This window comes from Cydia amplana, chromosome 5 (assembly GCF_948474715.1).
Source record: "Cydia amplana chromosome 5, ilCydAmpl1.1, whole genome shotgun sequence".
Lineage (NCBI taxonomy): Eukaryota > Metazoa > Arthropoda > Insecta > Lepidoptera > Tortricidae > Cydia > Cydia amplana.
This window is the reverse complement of record NC_086073.1, coordinates 6,660,605-6,683,706: the sequence shown is the minus strand read 5'-3', so window position 1 is coordinate 6,683,706 and position 23,102 is coordinate 6,660,605. Positions and strand designations below refer to the sequence as shown.

Genomic DNA, 23,102 nt, shown 5'->3' with positions numbered 1-23,102 from the left:
CCAGGGTTCAGCATCAGCTCAATCTTGGGTACTGCTCTCCCAAGTGCTCATCAAGATGAGTCGGATGACCAAAACGGCGTGTGTCTATGTTGCACCAAACCTGAGTTCCACTAGGTACTGCCAGGGTTCAGCATCAGCTCTATCTTGGGTACTGCTCTCCCAAGTGCTCATCAAGACGAGTCGGATGACCAAAACGGCGTTTGTCTATGTTGCACCAAACCTGAGTTCCATTAGGTACTGCCAGGGTTCAGCATCAGCTCTATCTTGGGTACTGCTCTCCCAAGTGCTCACCAAGACGAGTCGGATGACCAAAACGGCGTTTGTCTATGTTGCACCAAACCTGAGTTCCACTAGGTACAGCCAAGGTTCAGCATCAGCTCCATCTTGGGTACTGCTCTCCCAAGTGCTCATTGTGACGAGTCGAATAGCCTAAACGGCGTGTGTCTATGTTGCACCAAACCTGAGTTCCACTAGGTACAGCCAGGGTTCAGCATCAGCTCTATCTTGGGTACTGCTCTCCTAAGTGCTCACCAAGACGAGTCGGATGACCAAAACGGCGTTTGTCTATGTTGCACCAAACCTGAGTTCCATTAGGTACTGCCAGGGTTCAGCATCAGCTCTATCTTGGGTACTGCTCTCCCAAGTGCTCACCAAGACGAGTCGGATGACCAAAACGGCGTTTGTCTATGTTGCACCAAACCTGAGTTCCACTAGGTACAGCCAAGGTTCAGCATCAGCTCCATCTTGGGTACTGCTCTCCCAAGTGCTCATTGTGACGAGTCGAATAGCCTAAACGGCGTGTGTCTATGTTGCACCAAACCTGAGTTCCACTAGGTACAGCCAAGGTTCAGCATCAGCTCCATCTTGGGTACTGCTCTCCCAAGTGCTCATTGTGATGAGTCGAATAGCCTAAACGGCGTGTGTCTATGTTGCACCAAACCTGAGTTCCACTAGGTACAGCCAGGGTTCAGCATCAGCTCTATCTTGGGTACTGCTCTCCCAAGTGCTCACCAAGACGAGTCGGATGACCAAAACGGCGTTTGTCTATGTTGCACCAAACCTGAGTTCCACTAGGTACAGCCAAGGTTCAGCATCAGCTCCATCTTGGGTACTGCTCTCCCAAGTGCTCATTGTGACGAGTCGAATAGCCTAAACGGCGTGTGTCTATGTTGCACCAAACCTGAGTTCCACTAGGTACAGCCAGAGTTCAGCATCAGCTCTATCTTGGGTACTGCTCTCCTAAGTGCTCACCAAGACGAGTCGGATGACCAAAACGGCGTTTGTCTATGTTGCACCAAACCTGAGTTCCATTAGGTACTGCCAAGGTTCAGCATCAGCTCTATCTTGGGTACTGCTCTCCCAAGTGCTCACCAAGACGAGTCGGATGACCAAAACGGCGTTTGTCTATATTGCACCAAACCTGAGTTCCACTAGGTACAGCCAAGGTTCAGCATCAGCTCCATCTTGGGTACTGCTCTCCCAAGTGCTCATTGTGACGAGTCGAATAGCCTAAACGGCGTGTGTCTATGTTGCACCAAACCTGAGTTCCACTAGGTACAGCCAGGGTTCAGCATCAGCTCTATCTTGGGTACTGCTCTCCTAAGTGCTCACCAAGACGAGTCGGATGACCAAAACGGCGTTTGTCTATGTTGCACCAAACCTGAGTTCCACTAGGTACAGCCAAGGTTCAGCATCAGCTCCATCTTGGGTACTGCTCTCCCAAGTGCTCATTGTGACGAGTCGAATAGCCTAAACGGCGTGTGTCTATGTTGCACCAAACCTGAGTTCCACTAGGTACAGCCAGGGTTCAGCATCAGCTCTATCTTGGGTACTGCTCTCCTAAGTGCTCACCAAGACGAGTCGGATGACCAAAACGGCATTTGTCTATGTTGCACCAAACCTGAGTTCCATTAGGTACTGCCAGGGTTCAGCATGAGCTCTATCTTGGGTACTGCTCTCCCAAGTGCTCACCAAGACGAGTCGGATGACCAAAACGGCGTTTGTCTATGTTGCACCAAACCTGAGTTCCACTAGGTACAGCCAAGGTTCAGCATCAGCTCCATCTTGGGTACTGCTCTCCCAAGTGCTCATTGTGACGAGTCGAATAGCCTAAACGGCGTGTGTCTATGTTGCACCAAACCTGAGTTCCACTAGGTACAGCCAGGGTTCAGCATCAGCTCCATCTTGGGTACTGCTCTCCCAAGTGCTCATTGTGACGAGTCGAATAGCCTAAACGGCGTGTGTGTATGTTGCACCAAACCTGAATTCCACTAGGTACACCCAGGGTTCAGCATCAGCTCTATCTTGGGTACTGGTCTCCCAAGTGCTCATCAAGACGAGTCGGATGACCAAACGGCGTGTTTCTATGTTGCACCAAACCTGAGGTCCACTAGCTAGATAAAAATTACGGGCGCCTTTATAAAATTACGATATATTTTTGTTAATTGATAATTATCAATAATATTTTTAATTGTCATTAAAAATTGATTTAATTTTTAATGGTTTGTGAAGCATTACCCATTAATTCTTTTTAATTTTTAATGGTTCGAAATAAATTAATATTAATGCAAATTGATGTTAATGCGAATTGACAATTAATTTTCCTTCAATGGTTAATGGTTAATTCGAATTAACCTTTTCAATGGTTAATTTTTAATGGTAATTGGGATTAACGTTCGGCCAACACTGACTGTCATACACAAGTACCTATACCTCTCTCCGGTTGCTAGTGCCAGTTGAAGTACCTATTCCCGGTTGCTACCGAATGAGAGACGCGTGGGAGCGCCGGTTGAAGTACTATCGCCTTATCGGTTACGGACGTTAGTGCAGAGGGTGTTAACTGTGTCCGATTGGGCCGATAAGGAGGGGTGAGTACTGACTACTATTACTGTCATACACAAGTACCTATACCTCTCTCCGGTTGCTACTGTTGCTAGTGCCAGTTGAAGTACCTATCCCCGGTTGCTACCGAATGAGAGACGCGTGGAAGCGCCGGTTGAAGTACTATCGCCTTATCGGTTACGGACGTTACTGCAGAGGATGTTAACTGTGTCCGATTGGGCCGATGAGGAGGGGTATATAAGTACTGACTACTATTACTATCATACACAAGTATACCTTTCTCCGGTTGCTGGTGCCAGTTGAAGTACCTATCCCCGGTTGCTACCGAATGAGACGCGTGGGAGCACCGGTTGAAGTACTATCGCCTTATCGGTTACGGACGTTACTTCAGAGTTTTGACAGTGTCTGACTGGGTCGATATAAGGAGCGGTGAGTGCTACTGCTGGCATACTCTCAACTAAGTATATATGCGGTTTTTACCGAACTAGGGCCGAGGGATATTATTTTGATTTCATTATCTTTCGATTTACTTTGTTATGATAAAATATTTTCGTGAATATGTTTAAAAAAAGATTCCTTAATGACTTTGTGAAATATATCAATAGCTAAGAGTTGTAATATTAAAATTTTACATACATATAATTTACATAAAATGTGTTTTCAGATTGACTCCGTTACAACGGCGACAACTGGAAGGCTGTCTGTGCCGCGTGCCCAAGCACTTCTACATACAAGTGTGGGACATACTGCTGCGCACGCCTAAAGGAATTACTATCCATGTATGTACCTTTAAATCTTCGCTTCGAATTTTCTTAGGTTTCACTCAGGCTCTGGCTCAGCTCAGGCAGTTTCAGTATCGATTGCTGAGTGCAGTGAAAAATCCTAGCATTTTTGAAGTAGCTTTGATACAAATTTTGAATTTTCCTCGTCATTTTCAGCCTATATTGTACTACAGACTCTTTGTATTTCGGCTTATGTGTGTATCATCGGCCTGTCGATAGAGTGTACTTTTTTTTTAAATGCAGGGTCACTGTATCCCCGCGAGCCCCACACTGGTCAACATGTCCCGCTCGGAGCTGTCGTTCGCCCTGCTGGTCGAAGGCGCGCTGGTCCGCGCACCGTCGGCCGCCCGGCGACAGCTGTGTGTGGAGCTCTTGTGTGTGGTGGCCGCCATCTTGCGACGGAACCCCGAGCTGTGTCTGCAGGCACTCGACCTTGACAAGCTGCTACAGGATGCCCATCACACATACGCTAAGGTATGTCCGTGGCAATAGGACGGTGTACCTTGTTGGACGGTGCGCCGTTTGCGGTCTGGAACTTTACTGTTGTGTGTGGTTGCCTCCATCTTGCCCGGAACCCCGAGCTGTGTCTGCAGGCACTCGACCTTGACAAGTTACTACAGGATGCCCATCACACCTACGCTAAGGTATGTCCGTGGCAATAGGCTGTTGCTCTTACCTTGTTGGACGGTGCGCCGTTAGCGGTCTGGAACTTTACTGTTGTGTGTGGTTGCCTCCATCTTGCCTAGAACCCCGAGCTGTGTCTGCAGGCACTCGACCTTGACAAGTTACTACAGGATGCCCATCACACCTACGCTAAGGTATGTCCGTGGCAATAGGCTGTTGCTCTTACCTTGTTGGACGGTGCGCCGTTAGCGGTCTGGAACTTTACTGTTGTGTGTGGTTGCCTCCATCTTGCCTAGAAACCCGAGTTGTCTTCATGCACTCGACCTTGACAAGCTGCTGCAGGACGCGGATCACACCTACCCTAAAGTAAGTTACGTTCGATATCTTCTTGAAGAACTTGAATATAAGCGTGCTATCGACTGTGCTGACACAATCCAACCATTATGCTGAGTTAATTTGAAGATGGCGTCAAATTCTGACTACTTATTATATTTAGCACAGATCTAGAATTTAGCGGACTGGAAAATACGTAAAGCTGTATTCAGGAAACACGGTGGGTCATAATATATTGAAATATCCTGTTACAAAGGCAAACAATTTACGCAATCACATATTATTTCTTGATTGAATACTTCCAACGACACTTGATATATTTTCGATTTCGGTCCCACTTCTGATATTTGACAGGCAATCATGTACATTGTAGATCTGTAATACCTATTTACTTTAGTAACCTCTCAAGGCTGCAATCTGTTCGCCAAGCAAACGTGCACAGTGCTTATTGACGTGCCTCTGATAAGATGCAGGATTCTGATTTGATAGGTTCACACTCTCACAGTTACTCAATCAAACGTATGAACGCCCGCTGACTAGTGTTGTTAATAACGCTCATTTTAAGGTTTAAAGACTCGAACCCTTAAGACTCTCGAGCAGGGATCGGAACCGGTTTTTTGCAAAAACTTAGAAATAACCATATTTTTCGAATTCTTTTATACTCGAAATGTAGGACTCAGTTGTGTTTTTAGGTTACGACTTCGTATTATTAAATTGCCCAATTAGAAATGAAGTAATTAGCAAAGAACGAAAAAATACCGTTTCCGTTCCCATACAAAAAATACCGGTATCCGATCCCTGCTCTCGAGGCTTAACGCCTCAAAGGCGGCAAAAACGATTTCTTACATCCATAATATGCGTAAAATAAATAAATACAATTCTCAAATGAGCGTTTTCCAAAAAAAGTGTACATTTCATTCATGTCTTCAAAATATTGACTTCTTGGGCTCATTTTACTCAGAATCATTTGTACATTCACGCCTCATACATAAAAAAACGTGTCCAAAAATTTCCTTTCCTGATCGTCACATTCTTGTATGAACATTTTTTTATTTGTATGAACGTGACGCACTGGAAAAAAAAATTTTCATACAAAATTTTGGGACACATTTTTTCATGTATGAGGCGTGAATGTACAAATGATTCTGAAGTCAATATTTTGAAGACATGAATGAAATGTACACTTTTTTTGGAGAACGCTCAAATATAGTCGAGTCTTCAAGACTTACGAGTCTCGAGTCTTTGAGCCTAAAAATAAGCGTTATTCACAACACTGCCGCTCACCGCGTCGCCGGCCGCTGACATATAAACAACTCTGTCGTGGTACGTTACCAGGACAGCGGTGTGTCGGGCGACGACGAGCCGCTGGCCTCTGCGCCGGCGCCCGTGAGCGTGGGCTACCTGGCGCGCGCCGTGGTCAACAGCGTGCTGCAGGAGTCCGCGCTGCCCGAGCTCTCGCTCGCCGCGCACGACTCCTGCCTAGTCTCCTGAGCGAACCATGCCGACACGTGTTCCATGATTACATTGCCGAATAGTAAGCGCGTTATACAGGGTGCCCAGTAATTAGTGGATAACCTTCTAACCACCGACAGAGCACCTTAGGCTGGTCCAGAAAATGCACTTATAGGTCTAGTAAAAGTTTCGTGGTTTTCGAGATAATCGAACTTTTCTGTCTTTTTTAATTGGAGCTAGCCATTAAAAAAGACAGAAAAGTTCGATTATCTCGAAAACCACGAAACTTTTACTAGACCTGTAAGTGCATTTTCTATACCTACTATATTACTTATCTCGATCTCTATCGTGATGTGCCATGATGTAGTCTAGCGCCATTTAAGTTTGTAGACGCTGTAAGCGATCGTATTTAAATTGGCTTTTTAAATTTGAAAAAAAAAATAGTGTAAAAGTGGTTTTTCTATTTCGTAAATCGTGAGAGAAAAACGAACTTAAATGTGATATTAAGGGGAATGTATTAGATGTAGGTACGTAGCCTGTTTGCCTACTTTTATATTTACAAAATATGAACGCTGCCGTTGCTGCCGCAACCTTTAGTTACTCCTATAAGTTCAATTTGTGCTGTTTCACCGGCCACGCCTCAAAATTGGATATTCCTTCGGAATAATTAAGATGATTATCATTCATCATATTTAAACTAAAAACGCGTATATATATAAGATTCACATTTATAAAGTAGTGATCCTATACAAAATCTAATTAGCATTAGAGCAATATAAGTTGGTTAGTGATTTTATATCATTACGTTTTGTATGAAATATTCACGATTCTATATTTTTGTAAATAAGATACAGCTACCTATTTTTAAGTGCCATAGCCCCATGTAGGGTAATTGCGCTAGTTTTCGTCAACTTGTCAGATTAGCTATTAATATATTTGATTTTTAACTTTCTACTAGCGAAATATCATTTTCATGTAGTTAGATATATTGTTTAGATTGCAATAAGTCCATATTTGTGCAGCAATGTAGGTTTATATTCAAATTTCGTCAAGTGGACGAAAACTGGAGCTGGCCGAACACACCTACCTTATAGCTGTAAAATTTACTTTCTCCAACAAGAGTTTAACTCGTTCTATGTCCATAACATGCGTCATATGTACATACATCTTACATACATACACATATGCGGAACATTCAGCGAAAATTAATGGGTTTGAGACATCATCTATTTTGTGTTCCTAACTCAACCATGTTTTGAGAACATAAATAATACTACCAGGACAGAGTCTAGGCAGTCGATATTTGTGAGATGGACTATTTCAAAAAGAATCATCATGAGTAATATTTCAACCTCGATTTTGTTGTTGTTGGATATGTTTATAAAGTATTTGTTAGATTAAATATATTTTTTATTAATTATACTCTTTCAAAAGACAAATAAATGTTATATAAGTGTTTACCTGTAGTTTTTGCTTTATTACCCTACTACGAAGCCAAAAAGAAAGGTTATGAAATAAAATTGAAATTTATATTATCATAGCGTGCGTGTGGAACGCAGCGTGGCGTAGTTTCGTAACTATAGATGGTCAAGCAGATCTTGTCAGTAGAAAAAGGCGGCAAATTTGAAAAATGTAGGCGCGAAGGGATATCGTCCCATAGAAAATTTGAATTTCGCGCCTTTTTCTACTGACAAGATTTGCTTGACCATTTATACTTCTTATTTTTACCAGGCTGCGGGAAGGGCTATAAATGTAACAATCTATGGTTGTACCTGTGGGTATGTTTGTGTCGTGTTTCGGAACTACCTGCTGAGCCGATTTTGAATTGAATGAGCTTTTGTGACGCTGGTGACATGGCTACATTTTTAACGTACACACAGCAACACTCCACTGACTTAATATAAAAGAAATAGACACACAAAGCAGAACAAAAACGTCAACAAATGTGGATCCCAATGACGTTTCGCACCATTTGCATTGATGATAAAAACGCTTACGTAAATATTGAGTCAAGATAAATGTTTCGTACATAAAAGAGCTTAATGTCGTAAGCATTAAGTGTCAAATTTGCAAACAGAGGTACCAACACTGTTAAAAATTTTAGTCCGATGGCACTAACGTAACGTATTTACGTCAAACAACGTCAAACGAGAATAATGAACGAATGGAGTCACTTTGGTACACTTTATTAGGTATTACTGTACAGTACCAGTAAACCAATTGAAGTAATAAATAAAACAAATTTAATTTAATCGGGAGCTCAAATAAAATTAAATCGTGGTTCATATTCAAACAAATTTAATTTTTAATAAATAAGTATACTTCTTTAACCTTTTAACCGCCAGCAATTTTTGATCGAGCGTGCTGGTGTCGCCACCGACAGTAATTGTACCACGCAGAGTAAGGTTGGCATAGTTACGGGAGTTATAAATGTGCTGTAAAAACCTAATCAGATAACTTATTAAATATAAAAACAATTTATTAAATAAAATAACTGTGTATTTTAGATCTACTCATCGCACGGGTGCACGGGGACATTTATTGGTACTGATTGGATTTTTGAGAAGTGGGTAATTTTTGAAGTGAAAACTTCTTTAGCGGCGCTGGGCACTTTTTGAGGTGGGGAAAAAATGATAAACTCGAGACAGCGTAAGGCGATCACGTGACCGTAAGGGGCGTAAGGCGATCACGTGACCGTAAGCCCCGTAAGGTGGCCACTCATAATTTAGATGGCATTTAAATCAATAAAGAAAAACTCAATGTTATTTGACATTTATGTTGCGGACTCCTTTTCAAGACTTTTCACTTCTATCGGCACTCCTGGAGTGCAACCATTGTTGCTTGTTTTTTATAAAGTCACTGTGTTCAGACAGGTTTAGCATTTACAGTTAGTCGATATAAGCCCTTATTGGTGGTGTATACCTATGTAGGAAACAGGGAAATGGGCCGAACACACAAGTGCCGTTTTGCCTTGTATAAAACTGCATCACCCCTATCTCTTGCTATAATTAAATAGCAGTACACTTTGCACGTGTCATAGGTTTTCTTGGAAATCTTGAATTTGAACATAATGTTATTCGTTACGAATGCCATATAAAAATATAAAAAAATATTGACCTCACATCGACTCATTAGATTTTTGTTCCTTGACATCCCTTCTTTGGTAGTAACAAATTAATTTATTCAAAACCATAAAATTACCACCAGATTACATAAATTATGTAATGCTATCCCAAGAACTAACCGAAAGAAATACATTCCATCCTTTTTCCTTGTTTTATCATTGTTATTTTTACATATTTCGACGGCACATTTCGTAATTGTTGACAACTTCACATTTGAACGTTTCAAACAAGACTAAACGAAAAAGTAATGCGTGATCTGTTTTAACATCACTTTTGTGGGGCCATTTTTTGCGGCTGATTGGGTATCCAGTTCTTTATTCTATATCAATGCAACACTCTTAACCTTTTCCACGCCGAGTCAAACACAAGCTGTCACTCAGACGCCACATCATTGAAGTGTCAAAACTTAAGTTTAACTTTATGTATATGCACGTAGGTCGATGTTGGTCTGTGACCGATTAATCGGTCTTTGGCGTTGAACCTACGGTGCGGATATATCGGTCATTGGCGTCCAAAAGGTTAACTGTACATCGGTGGACCTTATTACAAAAGACATAAGGTCCACGTGTGAGCGAAGGTACTGAAAGAGCAGTATGTATTTTCGTCGCTTAATATTTAATAGGAGAGATGTGTAAGTGGATTAGAGTATTCATTAAAAAGATAAGTGACCTTAGTTTATTGGTAAAAGTTTAATTTACAAAAACAATCACATGGTTTTCCACACCACATACCAACACAAAACCCTGACTTTAAAACAAGACTTTGTTCATACCATTTCATTCAATTCTACTATCCTCCTAAGACCCAAGGTCCTACCTATAGTACCTATTCAGTTCGATGTAATTTAAACCATATTCAATTGGAACAGAGCCGCTTTTGCTTTGTTTCGTTCAATTTTCAAACAACGCAAAACCAACTCTATTTCCTACAGGTTAGGTTCAAATTTCAGTGGATTTTGGATGTTCCGTTTGTATGGCTGGGCCTTAGGAGGCTATTTCAATAAATTAAAATTGACAGTAGCAGCTACTACAGTCCATTATACACTTTATTATTTTGTGACTGCTTAAGTATCTTCCGAAGGGCTGTAACAAAAGCAAATTAATATATATTAGTATCAAAGTAACAGCAATCAGTAAAAAATATTGAAAATAGGCTATTTACGTCCCACTCCTGTGTACTGGCCCCCTCTGATCCCCACGCTCGTACAAAGCTTTTGAATACTTTCGCGGATGTATGCAAGTTTCCTTACGGTGTCTTCCTTCACCAAAAAGCGACTGATAAATATCAAATGCCAATTCGTTACAATTCGTTCAATAATCCATACTTAATATTATATATGCGAAATGTACTTTATTTATTGTTGCCTTCTCAACACTAAACTACTCATCTTGCTCGCGTTGTCCCGGCATTTTGCCACGGCTCATGGGAGCCTAGGCTCCGGTTGGCAACTAAATTTGACACATAGAAAGATGTTTGTACGAACATTTGGCATGTAAAATTTCGGCTTCTTTGGTTGACGCTTTAAACGCCACACCTAATATGTATTTATAACGCGCCGCACTATCCTAAACCTTATTGGAATGCATTAAAGTCTATATTTCACTGTAACCGTGCTCGTCTGTGGACGTGATTGGCGATCAAAGGGTTAATAAATATTCCAAGTCAATTAACGACTCTGTTAGTGACGACCGGTCTGGCCTAGTGGGTAGTGACCCTGCCTACAAAGCCGATGGTCCTGGGTTCGAATCCCGGTAAGGGCATTTATTTGAGTGATGAACGATGAACACTAATATTTGTTCCGGAGTTCTATGTATATAAGTATGTATATCGTCGCCTAGTACCCATAGTACAAGCTTTGCTTAGTTTGGGCATAGAGAAAAAAATACATAGACGCTCACTCCATACATCAGTTTTAGTACCAAAAAGACTATTAGCATTTAACATCGAGTAGCGGAACTATCAGTACTGCTACATCTATTGTCAAGTAGCAGTACTGATAGTTCCGCTACTCGATGCTAGATGTAGACACTGAAATTAATAGTCTAACTGATGTATGGAGTGAGCAGTCTTGTCTTACTATATTTCTCTATGGTTTGGGGCTAGGTTGATCTGTGTAAGATGTCCCCCAATATTTATATCTATTTATAATTACCTTCTTTCTCCTGATCGTCAAAGTCCTGCTTGGGGAAGTCGATGTCGAAGGTGATGTAGAGGTTGCCGTGCAGGTTGTTGTTGTCGAAGTTGGGCATGCCCTCGCCCTTCTTGCGCACGCGCGCGCCCGCCCACGTCACCTTGTCGCGCGTCACCGACACCGAGTGCCCGTCAAGGTGCGCCAGCTCCAGGGTGAACCCGGTTAGCGCGTCCTGCAAATTATAAAAAAAAGGACATTGTAACAGTTTTTCGATTAGGTCACGTGTCCGTCTTACGAATCTTACGGTCACGTGACCTGTCGCGATATTAACATTTTTCCCCATCACAAAAAATGCACAGCGCTGCTAAAGAAGTTTTCACTTCAAAATATTGTGTATATACGGAACGTGCATGAACTGTAGGGGGCAGCACAGGATACCCTATTTATTGGCGCGAAGATTAAATGTCAAGTTTATGCTTCCAATGTAGGGTACAAGATGGAAGAACCTACAATGCACAAGAAAACGTATGTGAGCTGTAGAGGGCAGCACTTGCTTTGGCGTGAAGTGTCAATGTACAGTTTATGTTTATGATTCAAGCCCCAAGATGGCAGACTCATCCACCGCGCACGGCCCCTATTAAGGGGTGATTCACGTAAATTTACGTCGTAAACGATTCAGCTGCGAGCGGTTTTTAGGATGCTAGTGGTGCTGTCGTTCTATGCCGTCTAATAATAATACAATCTCCCTAGTCCGACACTAATGCTGGCAGGAGAAGAGTGCAGGACTATGGAAAACTGAGTTGGGAATAGAGAGGTTAACGAGTACAAATTATATAACTGACGTGAATTCATAGAGCTCAGACTCTATAGTGAGGTTACAGTAGGTCTGCTCTGCTCTCACTCGCTCATTACCATCGATACCCGCCCCACGTGACCAAGTAGGCCACATGGGAATGCACTGATAACGATAATTTATTAACAAATAAATATAGCATTATGAATAAAAAAATCTACTGTTAACAGAAGAAAACTATTAAAGCTTACGCCAATTACAGTATATACGTTTTAATCATACTACCTACCGCGCGATTGATTATGGCCGTGATAAGAAAACGAGTTGGTGAAACTGTACAAGCCCAAGGATTCAATGACGAATACCAACAAATAATAATCCTATTTCGCTTTAATGCGATTTGTAGGTGATAAAGTAAATTGTAACCTTCATTGTTATATTTAAATACAAATAATATTATATACATTAGAAACGCACATGATTAGTTAACGTGTTTATTCGATTATCTCAACACTTGAAAAACTCCCTATTTAGGTATCCGTGCCTCACTTGAACCACATTATGAGATAACACCCTTGTAACTCAGCCCTAATCAAGCGAATTCATCAACTAGTAGCGCCATCTATCGCACCACTCAAGTACTAATGTCGCCCGGTTGCCAGCGTTCGGCTGCTCTCTCTTCAGTACGCTTTTGTAACTCAGCCGAGCAACACGTTTACAAAGCATGTTTAAAAGATCGTGAACATATTTTGAAAACCTCCGACTTAATGACATTCCGCTCGGTGCCCATGGCCCAGCGACGAGACGCAGTGACCTTCCTACAGGCACCGTCATAAAAAGCAGCCTCATGGCGTCGTCCCGTGAGACGACAGGTCGTCGTCCCGTGAGACGACAGGGCGTCGTCCCGTGAGACGACAGGGCGTCGTCCCGTGAGACGACATGGCGTCGTCCCGTGAGACGACAAGACGTCGTCCCGTGAGACGACAGGCGTCGTCCCGTGAGACGACAGGCGTCGTCCCGTGAGACGACATGGCGTCGTCCCGTGAGACGACAAGACGTCGTCCCGTGAGACGACAGGCGTCGTCCCGTGAGACGACATGGCGTCGTCCCGTGAGACGACAAGACGTCGTCCCGTGAGACGACAAGACGTCGTCCCGTGAGACGACAGGCGTCGTCCCGTGAGACGACATGGCGTCGTCCCGTGAGACGACAGGCGTCGTCCCGTGAGACGACATGGCGTCGTCCCGTGAGACGACATGGCGTCGTCCCGTGAAACGACATGGCGTCGTCCCGTGAGACGACAGGCGTCGTCCCGTGAGACGACATGGCGTCGTCCCGTGAGACGACAGGCGTCGTCCCGTGAGACGACATGGCGTCGTCCCGTGAGACGACATGGCGTCGTCCCGTGAGACGACAAGACGTCGTCCCGTGAGTCGACAGGCGTCGTCCCGTGAGCCGACATGGCGTCGTCCCATGAGACGACATGGCGTCTTCTCGTGACAATTGTCCTGACAGACGACATTTTGTCGTATCGTGAGATATTAATGCGCAGTCCTATGAGACGATATCGCATCGTCCTCTGAAATGACGTTGTCTTGTTATACAAAAACCGTTGTCTCATGGCCTACCATACGACATACGCTAGCGGACGTCTTATTAGTCACTTTATTGTTCGATGTCTACACGGTCAGACTCGCATTTAAGATCTGCTTGGTCATGAACCAATGTGCGACCCAGTTAGGAGACGTCATCATCATTGTTGCCGACCTAATTGTGTGCCACCTTTTAGAACGACGAGCAGCAGAATTTCTATTAGCGGGTTTGGCAACTTTGGCACGAAATTGATAACGAAATGCAGTTACAGTAACTATTCCAACCTGCCGGGAAAAAGGAAGTTTTCCGTTTTGGTCGTGTACAAATGTTGGCCTTGTTCGATAGTAAACAATTGCCGGAAGATACCAAAACACCAAAAATATACATTCTGAGGATCCTAAACTGTATGTTGGCAATTAAAAATAGCAGTTAAGAAACTGTGAAAAGGGAAAAGTACAAAGCTAGCTAGCTAAAAGCCCAACTAGATTCAATACCAAAAAGAGAGAGGTGGAGGCAAGAAAATCGACGTTAGTTTTAATGAAGGAAAGAAGATTAAAACTTTCTCTCTTCTGAATAGGAATACCAATATACGTATAATGCCAATTCATTTACGGCTCTGTCATAGGCCAACAAATATATCTGTTTACTGCAGCTCTAAATTTGAAAAGAATAAAGAGTTTATGATATACATGAGTGGAAAAATCATCGCACTTAATCCCTCTTTTGAATGATGAATGACTAGTCAGGTGGATAGTGAATTTGGGAATACTGTATCCTCTCCAAATGTTGACCATTAGCTACAAAATAGCGGCCTGTCACAAAGAGAAATCATTGCGCTAGTCTAAAAATTATCTATACTTACTTTAACTCTTCTACTAAAATCTCATCGTAAGTAGCTGTGAAACAGAGACCACTGAACTACGAGTAATACGTAGAAAACAGCAACTCCACCTTCCATCACATTCCGTTCAAGAGATCGAAATGACAAAAGCATTTATAATGCTCCATTCACACCAGTCAGGTAGAAAGTTGTGAAATCAGGTTCAAATGCTGTAAGTAATAAGCTCCACTTGGGAAGTTTATCTAAGCAGCGGGTTGTCAATCGACCTACCGTTAGTATAACAATCATGCATCATAAAAGGTTGATCGCAAACGTTACCTTTTCCTTCGGAATTTAACTCCTACTAGTGATATAACTATGGGAAACAGACGGTATTTGTAGGAGGTCCTTTCACAGAATACAGAATGACTAAAAGGACCAACTAGTACAATATTAATTTAGTATGGCAATCCGCATTGTTACCCATGATTGATCAATAGGAGGTTAAACATCGGTTTCTTTAGTGATAAACGTTATACCTATGTATGATGAAGCGCGCCTCCAAGCTATGTAAATAAATAACGAATTTATGAAAAGATTTTCCGACAGTTCAGTTAGAATGGAGTTACTGATGCTGTGTATTGAAAAATCGCGAATTAAATTAGAAGTGAAGCCGACTAAGGGAACTAAACCGTCGAACCAACAGCCACGGTCCACGGCTTTGCATCTAAACGATGATTGTTACATTTTTCCAAAAAGACAAATTAAATGAAATCACTTCAGAATCCTTGAACTTGATGTGGACTGCGGGGCAAGCCAATATAGGCACATACAAACGTACAACGTACGTAATCGTGCATACATGCGTAATATTTAGAAAATATTCAGTCAAAATAGTCAGCCACTGATAGCAGATACCTGATTCTGAAAGGGTCAGAAAAGAAATACCCTTCTTTCGATTTCCAGATGAGAGGTTTCCTTTGCAGATAAGGAAGTACTCACATGATTTTATAAAAGAATTACAACTTACGGTGGTTTAGGCAAAATGCACCCTTTAATGAAGATATGTAATATTTTCAGAGGAGTACCCGAAATAGGACATCCTTAAAAAGATGAGTCAACTCCCAAATAAACGCCAGTGCACGGAATCAGAGGCATGACACTACTGTTAAAACGCTCATCATCATCAAACAATCACGCAAGATCTAAGCGAAATATGATCCTTGTAGTTACTCATAACTACAAATCTGGTCACCGGTTAAATACAGACTGCAATATACTCTGAAAATCAACACTTGTTCTGCGGTCATTGCCAGATCTGAGTACTACAAGCTTAGCTGAAAGGTAGTAGTCCAGGTTTTACAGCATACTATTGTAACAGGTCTCGTAGGGCATGTAATTGTAATCATCATCGTCTATCCAATCAAGTAGAGTTGTAGGGTGTACTAGGTGTCTTGACTCCCTACAAGGTGTCCCTACAAAATCATCGTGTCTGGGTTATAGGACAGATGTGCTGCTAATCGAATTAAGTAGAACATTAGTTGTGAAGACAACTACAATTCATATATTTATATATTCATGATTATATGCTTACATCATTAAATACAGTAACTATGAGATGCCAGTAGACATATGTCAGCGTTATATCAAGGTAATGACATAAATACAATATGTCGCATAACTAAGCCTTTAATCATCAAATAATTGTTTATTTGTGGGCATCATGATGCCTAATTGGCCCTAGGGTTCCCTCAAGATAATAAAATCAGTCTAAATTCAACTGATACACAACTTAATTGCACAATAGCCAATAAAGAACATACAACGTCTTTGTATTGCAAGATTTCTAATCAAAAATACAATTTAATAATAATAATAATAATTCTGCCCATATACGTCCCACTGCTGGGCGCAGGCCTCCTCTCACTCACGAGAGGGCTTAGCCTATAGGCCCCGTGCATGAACTACATATAGGGGGCAGCATAGGAGCCGTCAGATATTGGGCACGAGGCGTGAATGTGTCGTTTATGCTTCCGATGTAGCCCACAAGATGGCAGAACCTACTATGCACAAGGAAACGTACCGACGAGAACGGTAGATGGTAGCACTTGCTTTGGCAATGTACACGTGCACATATGTTTCCGATTCAGGCCACAAGATTGCAGACCCTCCAACGCGCACGGACTCTATAGTCCCCACGCTGGCCTAATGCGGATTGGGGACTTCAAAGTATAAATTAAGTAATCAAATTAATACTTGATAATTAATGCACAGGTGTTAAGTTTTGACAGGAAATGTGCCACAACATCGCCCGCGCGCGCAGTTGCTGGCGCATGACTTGAGATTAGATGACATCATGAGGCTTGACCCGTGGTTTGTGCCACTGCAATGGTATATGCCAAGAACTTACTCGTTCTGACCATATACAAATAATAATAATAATGTTTCAATTTGTCTGGGTGTTACGAAAGTTTCGCAATTGCTTTTAATACGTTGCACTACAATTTAAAGTGGATATGTCCACCTCCTGTACTCTTCCAAAAAGTATGTACCTATTCCATTCTCAGTCAAGAGGTGTTTACACTCTTATTAGAAGATCGTATGTAGGTATACGAAAGCATTAAAAACTTACAAAGCCTGCTAAGTCTAACAATAAAGCATCGTACAATCCATTACCAGCGCGCGAGCCATAAAATCTTCAGTTTGGTTATCAGCTCGCCACCAGAAAGAGTGACCATTAAACAACCTAAAACTACAAGCCTAAAAATTATAGGTGAAGGCATTGGAATGACACAGACTAGGAAATCTTCTAAAATATTCTACTTTGTAGTCGTATCTTCAGTCAACGCACAATATCATGGAGAGATGTCATTCACAATAACTGGAGTTGTCAGCATCACTTTAAATTCACAATCATCGTCTCCATACGATTGTCACCTGCGTGTCAGTGATTCTTTTCATTTGTTATATTCGCTTGCATGACTGACAAGCATATAACCAACATATAACTAATATAAGCCTGGTTGACCCGGCATCAGCCTAATTGGCAGGTTGTCAGTTATCTGTGGGGAGTAGTAAATTTAGCAGTATAGTTGACACTTAAAATAGGTAGGAGCCTACCATTCCATATATGAAATAAAGAGCTACTCATGGCTCACTATGGTTGTTAGTATATGTGGTATTTATGGTTGTTTTTTAAAGCAACCCTCACCTAAAACCATTCAGTAAGGAAGGATGTATTATCGCCTCAGATGAAACTTGCTGCTAGGTAGTTGAGAGTTGTTACTAGTCAGTAACGCATACATTAAATCATGAAGTGTTGTATTTTCTTCTTCACTTTCGGACGCTACTTTCAGGCAGAGGGGTACTCGACTCGAAATAAATTTCAATTGCTTTCACAAATAAACACATCACGTTTATAATTTTTTAACACATTTACGGAATATGTTGTCCTTATGTAATGGACTATGTACAAATAAAGCTGGTATACCCAGTCAATAACTATTAGTATCTAATTAATATCAATATCGTATTCTAGTGGATACGTATACAAACATTCGGTTATTCGTCCACATTAAAACACATATTTCATTACATCTGACCTATGATGCAACTTACCAATTTACATTAAATTGTTGGAAAATACGATAACTCAGAGAGGACCCAAGCTCTTCCAATTAGTTACAAATTTTAAACAGTTTTTGGATGGGCCAGCAGTGCTATATTTGTGTTAAGCAGTAGATAAGTAGTATTTTGTTTTTGTACAATAATATCATTATTTCATACAACAAAACCTTTTTATCACCTAGTGGGCTGTTGTAAGGAAAGCATCAGAGGTAGTCTGGACGGGGTTAATGTAAAACTAACTTGATGAGGTTCACGTTACACGCATCAGAACTACTACTTCAGATAGTGGTTACACTAAATATTGTATAACCTACAAGTACCCATTTATGTCTTTAATAATAAATTTAGGAAAAGTTTATCAATTAATAGACACACAGTTTTGTTTTATATAAAAATTAAGTAGTTAACAGTCGCAATGGATAACTTATGTTGCCAGTCAAAGCTAACAATTTTCTCATCTATCGATAATTACAAATAAGGAAAATCTAGTTACAGTTTGATGCAAACAATTCTTTATTAGATTAATATGGGATAAATTTCAAGCCCATATTCTTATTATGTGATTTTTGCATAAATATAAATATTATCAGTCACAGTACGCCCGGGCCAGCGCCGGCAGAGGTTTAAACACGTCTCATAATGTGGTTCAAGTGAGGCACGGATACCTAAATAGAACCGTTTTTCCCCCGAAGGGTAAAAAACGGATATTTAGGTTCCTGCCGAAGCTTGAACCACACCTAAGGGCCTTGCCGGCTTATATGGTACTGAAGAGAGAGCAGCCGAACGCTGGCAACCGGGCGACATTAGTACTTGAGTGGTGCGATAGATGGCGCTACTAGTTGATGAATTCGCTTGATTAGGGCTGAGTTACAAGGGTGTTATCTCATAATGTGGTTCAAGCTTCGGCAGGAACCTAAATATCCGTTTTTTACCCTTCGGGGGAAAAACGGTTCTATTTTATTTGAGAATAATATTGCTATTGATGCAATAAAACGGACCGGCTGGTCGGTAATATTCGAGTCGGCAAGGTCGGTGCGGCGCCTCATGCCATCAGCTTGAAAGCCGCCATTAGTCATGTCTTCTATCTATTCAATTTCCCATGTACCTTGTAGGTACAATACCATTGTAATGGAACATCACCTCAAGTTTAAGATTTAAAATACTATAACAATCCAGGGCTCAGGACTTCACACCTGATGAATAGGGGTTCCTAAATCGATATCTCAGGATGCTAAACGAACAAACCAAAGGAAGTTGTTACCTGTAGTGAAATGGTGATGTTGGTGTAAAGGTCGTCTCCCTTACGCGTGAAGCGCGGGTGTCGCTCGGTGTGCAACTCGACGACGAGGTCACCGGGCTCGCCGTCCATGTGCGGCTCGCCCTCGCCGCGCAGCCGCGACTGGTGCCCGTCCGGCGCACCTACTTCCACCTACAAGCGTACATAATATTTTAAATATCTGGCCGACCAAGCTTTGCTCGGAAAACATATAAAAACACAAAAATGCGCGTTTTCAGAGAGATAAGACCTAGCTAGATCGATTTTTCGCACCCGAAAGCCCCCATATAGCAAATTTCATCGAAATCGTTAGAGCCGTTTCCGAGATCCCCGAAATATATATATATATATATAAATAAATAAATAATTATACAAGAATTGCTTGTTTAAAGGTATAAGATAAGATTAGATAGGTCAACAGGTCAAAATGTAAAGCTATCAGATGCACGCGCATCCACCAGGTACATTGTGGCCATGAAACCTATCTCTTAAATGATTGTAGTGATACATGTTCCACACCACAGACAGGTTGCAAACTGTAGCAAAAAGCAAAGCTGGGCAAATTATACTATGGTATGGAGTAGGGCTAAATCTATATATATTTGAAAAAAAAAAAAACTCCGTCATCTTAAATATGATACAGTTTTTTAAATTGGTTGCTATAGGTATTAATGATAAGTATTGTATGGACATACCTCAATCTCCAATAGCCTCTCCTCATTAACAAACTTGACATTGGGGCACTCGTCACACACAGTCTGCTGCATCATCTGGAAGCGTCCGGGGCCCAGATTGCGGGTCACCATCTCTTGTCTACAGTTGCATTTGCGTGTGCCCGGTGCTGGCTTAATGACTGGCTTATTTCTTGTAATCTATTCACAGAAAAAAGGTCATAAAATTATTTTTTATTCAATTCTTTATTTTTATGTTTCTAGGCTATTTGTTTCTTTTTATTTAATGGTGGTTTACCATACAATATAACTAGTGGATTTTTACCACAGAACAGGTTATAAAATTTACTTACCTCAATAAAATTTCCATTATAAATTTCTTCAAGCGTTACTGTGAGCTGCATGGTGATGTCCGAGCCGCGCGGCGTCTCATGCTGCTGTGGTTCGTTACCGAAGTGAAAGCCGAAGTCTCCGAAGAAACTAGCGAAAGGATCATTGTTGTTCATCATCCCGTCTTTCTTCAGGCAGTCCTCGCCGCAGCGGTCGTAGAGCTCGCGCTTCTCAGAGTCCGAAAGCGCTTCATACGCCGCCCCCAGATCTTGAAACTTCTGCGATGCATTTGGATCATCTTGGTTCTTGTCCGGATGTAGCGCCTTTGCTAGTTTTCTGTAAGCTTTTTTGATTTCATTTGTGTTAGCCGAACGAGACACGCCGAGGATTTGATAAAAATCACGACCGGCTAGTGCTAAGACTACGGCAGACAAAGTATAAACTAAAATCACATACGCTGAATTCGTTAACATTTTGCTACTTAGGAACTATTGTAATTTAAATACTACGAATATTTCACGTAAAAAATCTGCTAAACATCGCGTTTAGCCTTGCTAATTTGACGTATATATGACAGAAAATAATAGAGGCGTGTAAAGACAATTCGTCCACCGTCTATTGGTTATTTGTATTTTAACAATTATTAAAAGGTTGTATATCCATTATGTCTTCTAGAAAAATAGCTCTTGTGTAGAGCACAATAAGCCTAATTTCTAAAAGCGAAAAAGGTTCCACGAATGAACCAATGACGTGTAGACTCGTTTAAAAGAGTTTGCCAGCATAAAAAAAGGAGATTTTTCGGAAAGATGTTTGGCACCGGTTTTCACACGCCATCACGCCATCAATACGTTCACTTCAGTCACTCAATCAACTCAATGCCGTATAGTTCATTATCTGTGACGACTAACAACAAAATTTTGACAAGCGGTGCAAGTCATCACATTTCACACAAATTTTGCATTAAAATTTAAATTACGCTAAGAGAAATATTCAGAATCTGAACTTATAAAGCTATTCCTTATCAATATGGCTTCAGTTTTACTTCCTGAAATACCGGCTCCTGGATTTTCCTTTGAAAATTTCCAGCGGTAAGTTTTCGCATTTTGAGGTTTTTGTCAGTAGTAACTAACTAGACCTACATAATCCATTCATTACTTTCTTTTGGCACTTTCAGCAATGCTTTCCTTGCTTCAAAAGGATTCCCAGCGCCCACAGCCACAAAAACTGGTACTACAATCGTGGGTATCATTTACGCTGACGGCGTGATCTTGGGTGCCGATACCCGCGCCACAGAGAACACTATTGTGTCGGATAAAAACTGCGAGAAGATCCACTACTTGGCCGGCAATATGTACTGCTGTGGTGCTGGCACGGCGGCGGACACGGAGATGACCACGCAGACGGTATCGTCGCAGCTGGAGCTGCAGCGGCTGCACACGGGCCGCCAGGTGCCGGTGGCGACCGCCGCCACGCTGCTTAAGCGCATGCTGTTCCGCTACCAGGGTCACATTGGTGCTGCCCTTGTGCTGGGTGGTGTTGACCGCACCGGACCACACATTTACTGCATTTATCCACATGGATCTGTTGATAAATTGCCTTATGCCACTATGGGTAGGTACTATTTCATTACACTTCATATTTTGCAGGTAATTCTTTTTGCTCAAGCTAGGTTAAAACTTGTATTTTTAGTCAGGCAAGAATTTTAACCCATGGAGCATCCTAGTATCACATGTGTGATACTAATAACTCCATACTATTCTGGGTTCTGGGCAATAACATATTTATCAATCAATTTCAGGTTCTGGATCCTTAGCAGCCATGGCAGTATTCGAGTCTGGCTGGAAGCCCAACATGAATGAAGAGCAGGGCAAAAAATTGGTCAGAGATGCCATTGCTGCTGGTATTTTCAATGATTTGGGCTCTGGTTCCAATGTGGATCTCTGTGTCATCCGCAACACTGGGCCTGCCCAGTATCTGAGGACTTTTGAAGAAGCTAATGTGAAGGTAACTTATCAATAAGAAAAAAACTATTGTTTTATAAAACTCCTTTTAACAATATGCTTTGTCATCTAAATGATCTAAGTTTATTGATTAAATTTCAAATAATTCAATCATATCAACCTATTTAAGTCCCTCCCCACTACTTAACTGCATGAGCACAGGCCCCCTCTCTTATGAGAATGTTTAACAGCTGGTCTAGAGCAGGATGCAGGCTTGTCAAATACATTTATAATATATGAAGTTGCTTTACAGATGTGTGTTGATGTCCTTACAATGTTAAATTATCCCATTTTATGTGTTGCAGGGCAAGAAACAAGGTTCATACAGATATGCCCCTGGAACTACTGCTGTGCTGAGGCAGAAGGTGATTCCTCTGGAGGTGGAGTCGGTGACCATTCACCAGGTGCAGCCTATGGAGGTGGAGCCTTCAGGAAGTCGCCGTTAAGCTTTTTATTTTATATTAACTACAATAAATTTTACAACATATTACAATTTTGTATCATTTACTATGGTTTTTAACATTGTGAGGAAACTGGACTAGTCGCATTATGGTCTAGTTTACCCTCTGGGTTGGAAGGTCAGATGGCAATCGCTTTCGTAAAAACTAGTGCCTACGCCAATTCTCGGGATTAGTTGCCAAGCAGACCCCAGGCTCCCATGAGCCGTGGCAAAATGCCAGAGTAACACTAGGAAGATGCATGAT

At 41.6% G+C, this 23,102-nt stretch overlaps 3 protein-coding genes across 7 annotated transcripts in view; 2 read left to right on the top strand and 1 right to left on the bottom strand.

The window, feature by feature from the left end:
* The window catches only part of LOC134647962 (probable phosphorylase b kinase regulatory subunit beta), a 32,082-nt gene extending 26,002 nt beyond the window's left edge, over positions 1 to 6,080 (top strand). For all 4 annotated transcript variants that reach the window (XM_063502369.1, XM_063502368.1, XM_063502367.1 and 1 more), the window contains 3 exons: positions 3,506 to 3,620; positions 3,867 to 4,097; positions 5,916 to 6,080. In XM_063502369.1, the coding sequence (XP_063358439.1) occupies positions 3,506 to 3,620; positions 3,867 to 4,097; positions 5,916 to 6,071 (502 nt within the window). In that variant the 3' untranslated portion in view covers positions 6,072 to 6,080. The remainder of the gene's footprint in view (positions 1 to 3,505; positions 3,621 to 3,866; positions 4,098 to 5,915) is intronic.
* Positions 6,081 to 9,831: 3,751 nt separating this feature from the next.
* Positions 9,832 to 20,982, bottom strand: LOC134647993 (dnaJ homolog shv). Of its 2 annotated transcripts, none has more exons than XM_063502420.1 (6): positions 20,422 to 20,982; positions 20,093 to 20,269; positions 19,383 to 19,550; positions 11,310 to 11,520; positions 10,153 to 10,239; positions 9,832 to 9,950 (listed from the first exon to the last, which is right to left on the bottom strand). In XM_063502420.1, exons 1-5 carry the CDS (start codon positions 20,869 to 20,871, stop codon positions 10,184 to 10,186), a joined length of 1,062 nt encoding a protein of 353 aa, XP_063358490.1. In that variant the 5' UTR covers positions 20,872 to 20,982; the 3' UTR covers positions 9,832 to 9,950; positions 10,153 to 10,183. The 2 variants fall into 2 exon arrangements, with proteins under 2 accessions (XP_063358490.1, XP_063358491.1); XM_063502421.1 differs by having other exon boundaries at positions 9,832 to 9,969; positions 10,173 to 10,239.
* Positions 20,983 to 21,315: 333 nt separating this feature from the next.
* On the top strand, positions 21,316 to 22,891 carry LOC134647997 (proteasome subunit beta type-7). Its single transcript, XM_063502427.1, has 4 exons — positions 21,316 to 21,486; positions 21,573 to 22,009; positions 22,197 to 22,402; positions 22,704 to 22,891. Exons 1-4 carry the CDS (start codon positions 21,425 to 21,427, stop codon positions 22,842 to 22,844), a joined length of 846 nt encoding a protein of 281 aa, XP_063358497.1. The 5' UTR covers positions 21,316 to 21,424; the 3' UTR covers positions 22,845 to 22,891.
* The last annotated feature ends 211 nt before the right edge of the window (positions 22,892 to 23,102 follow it).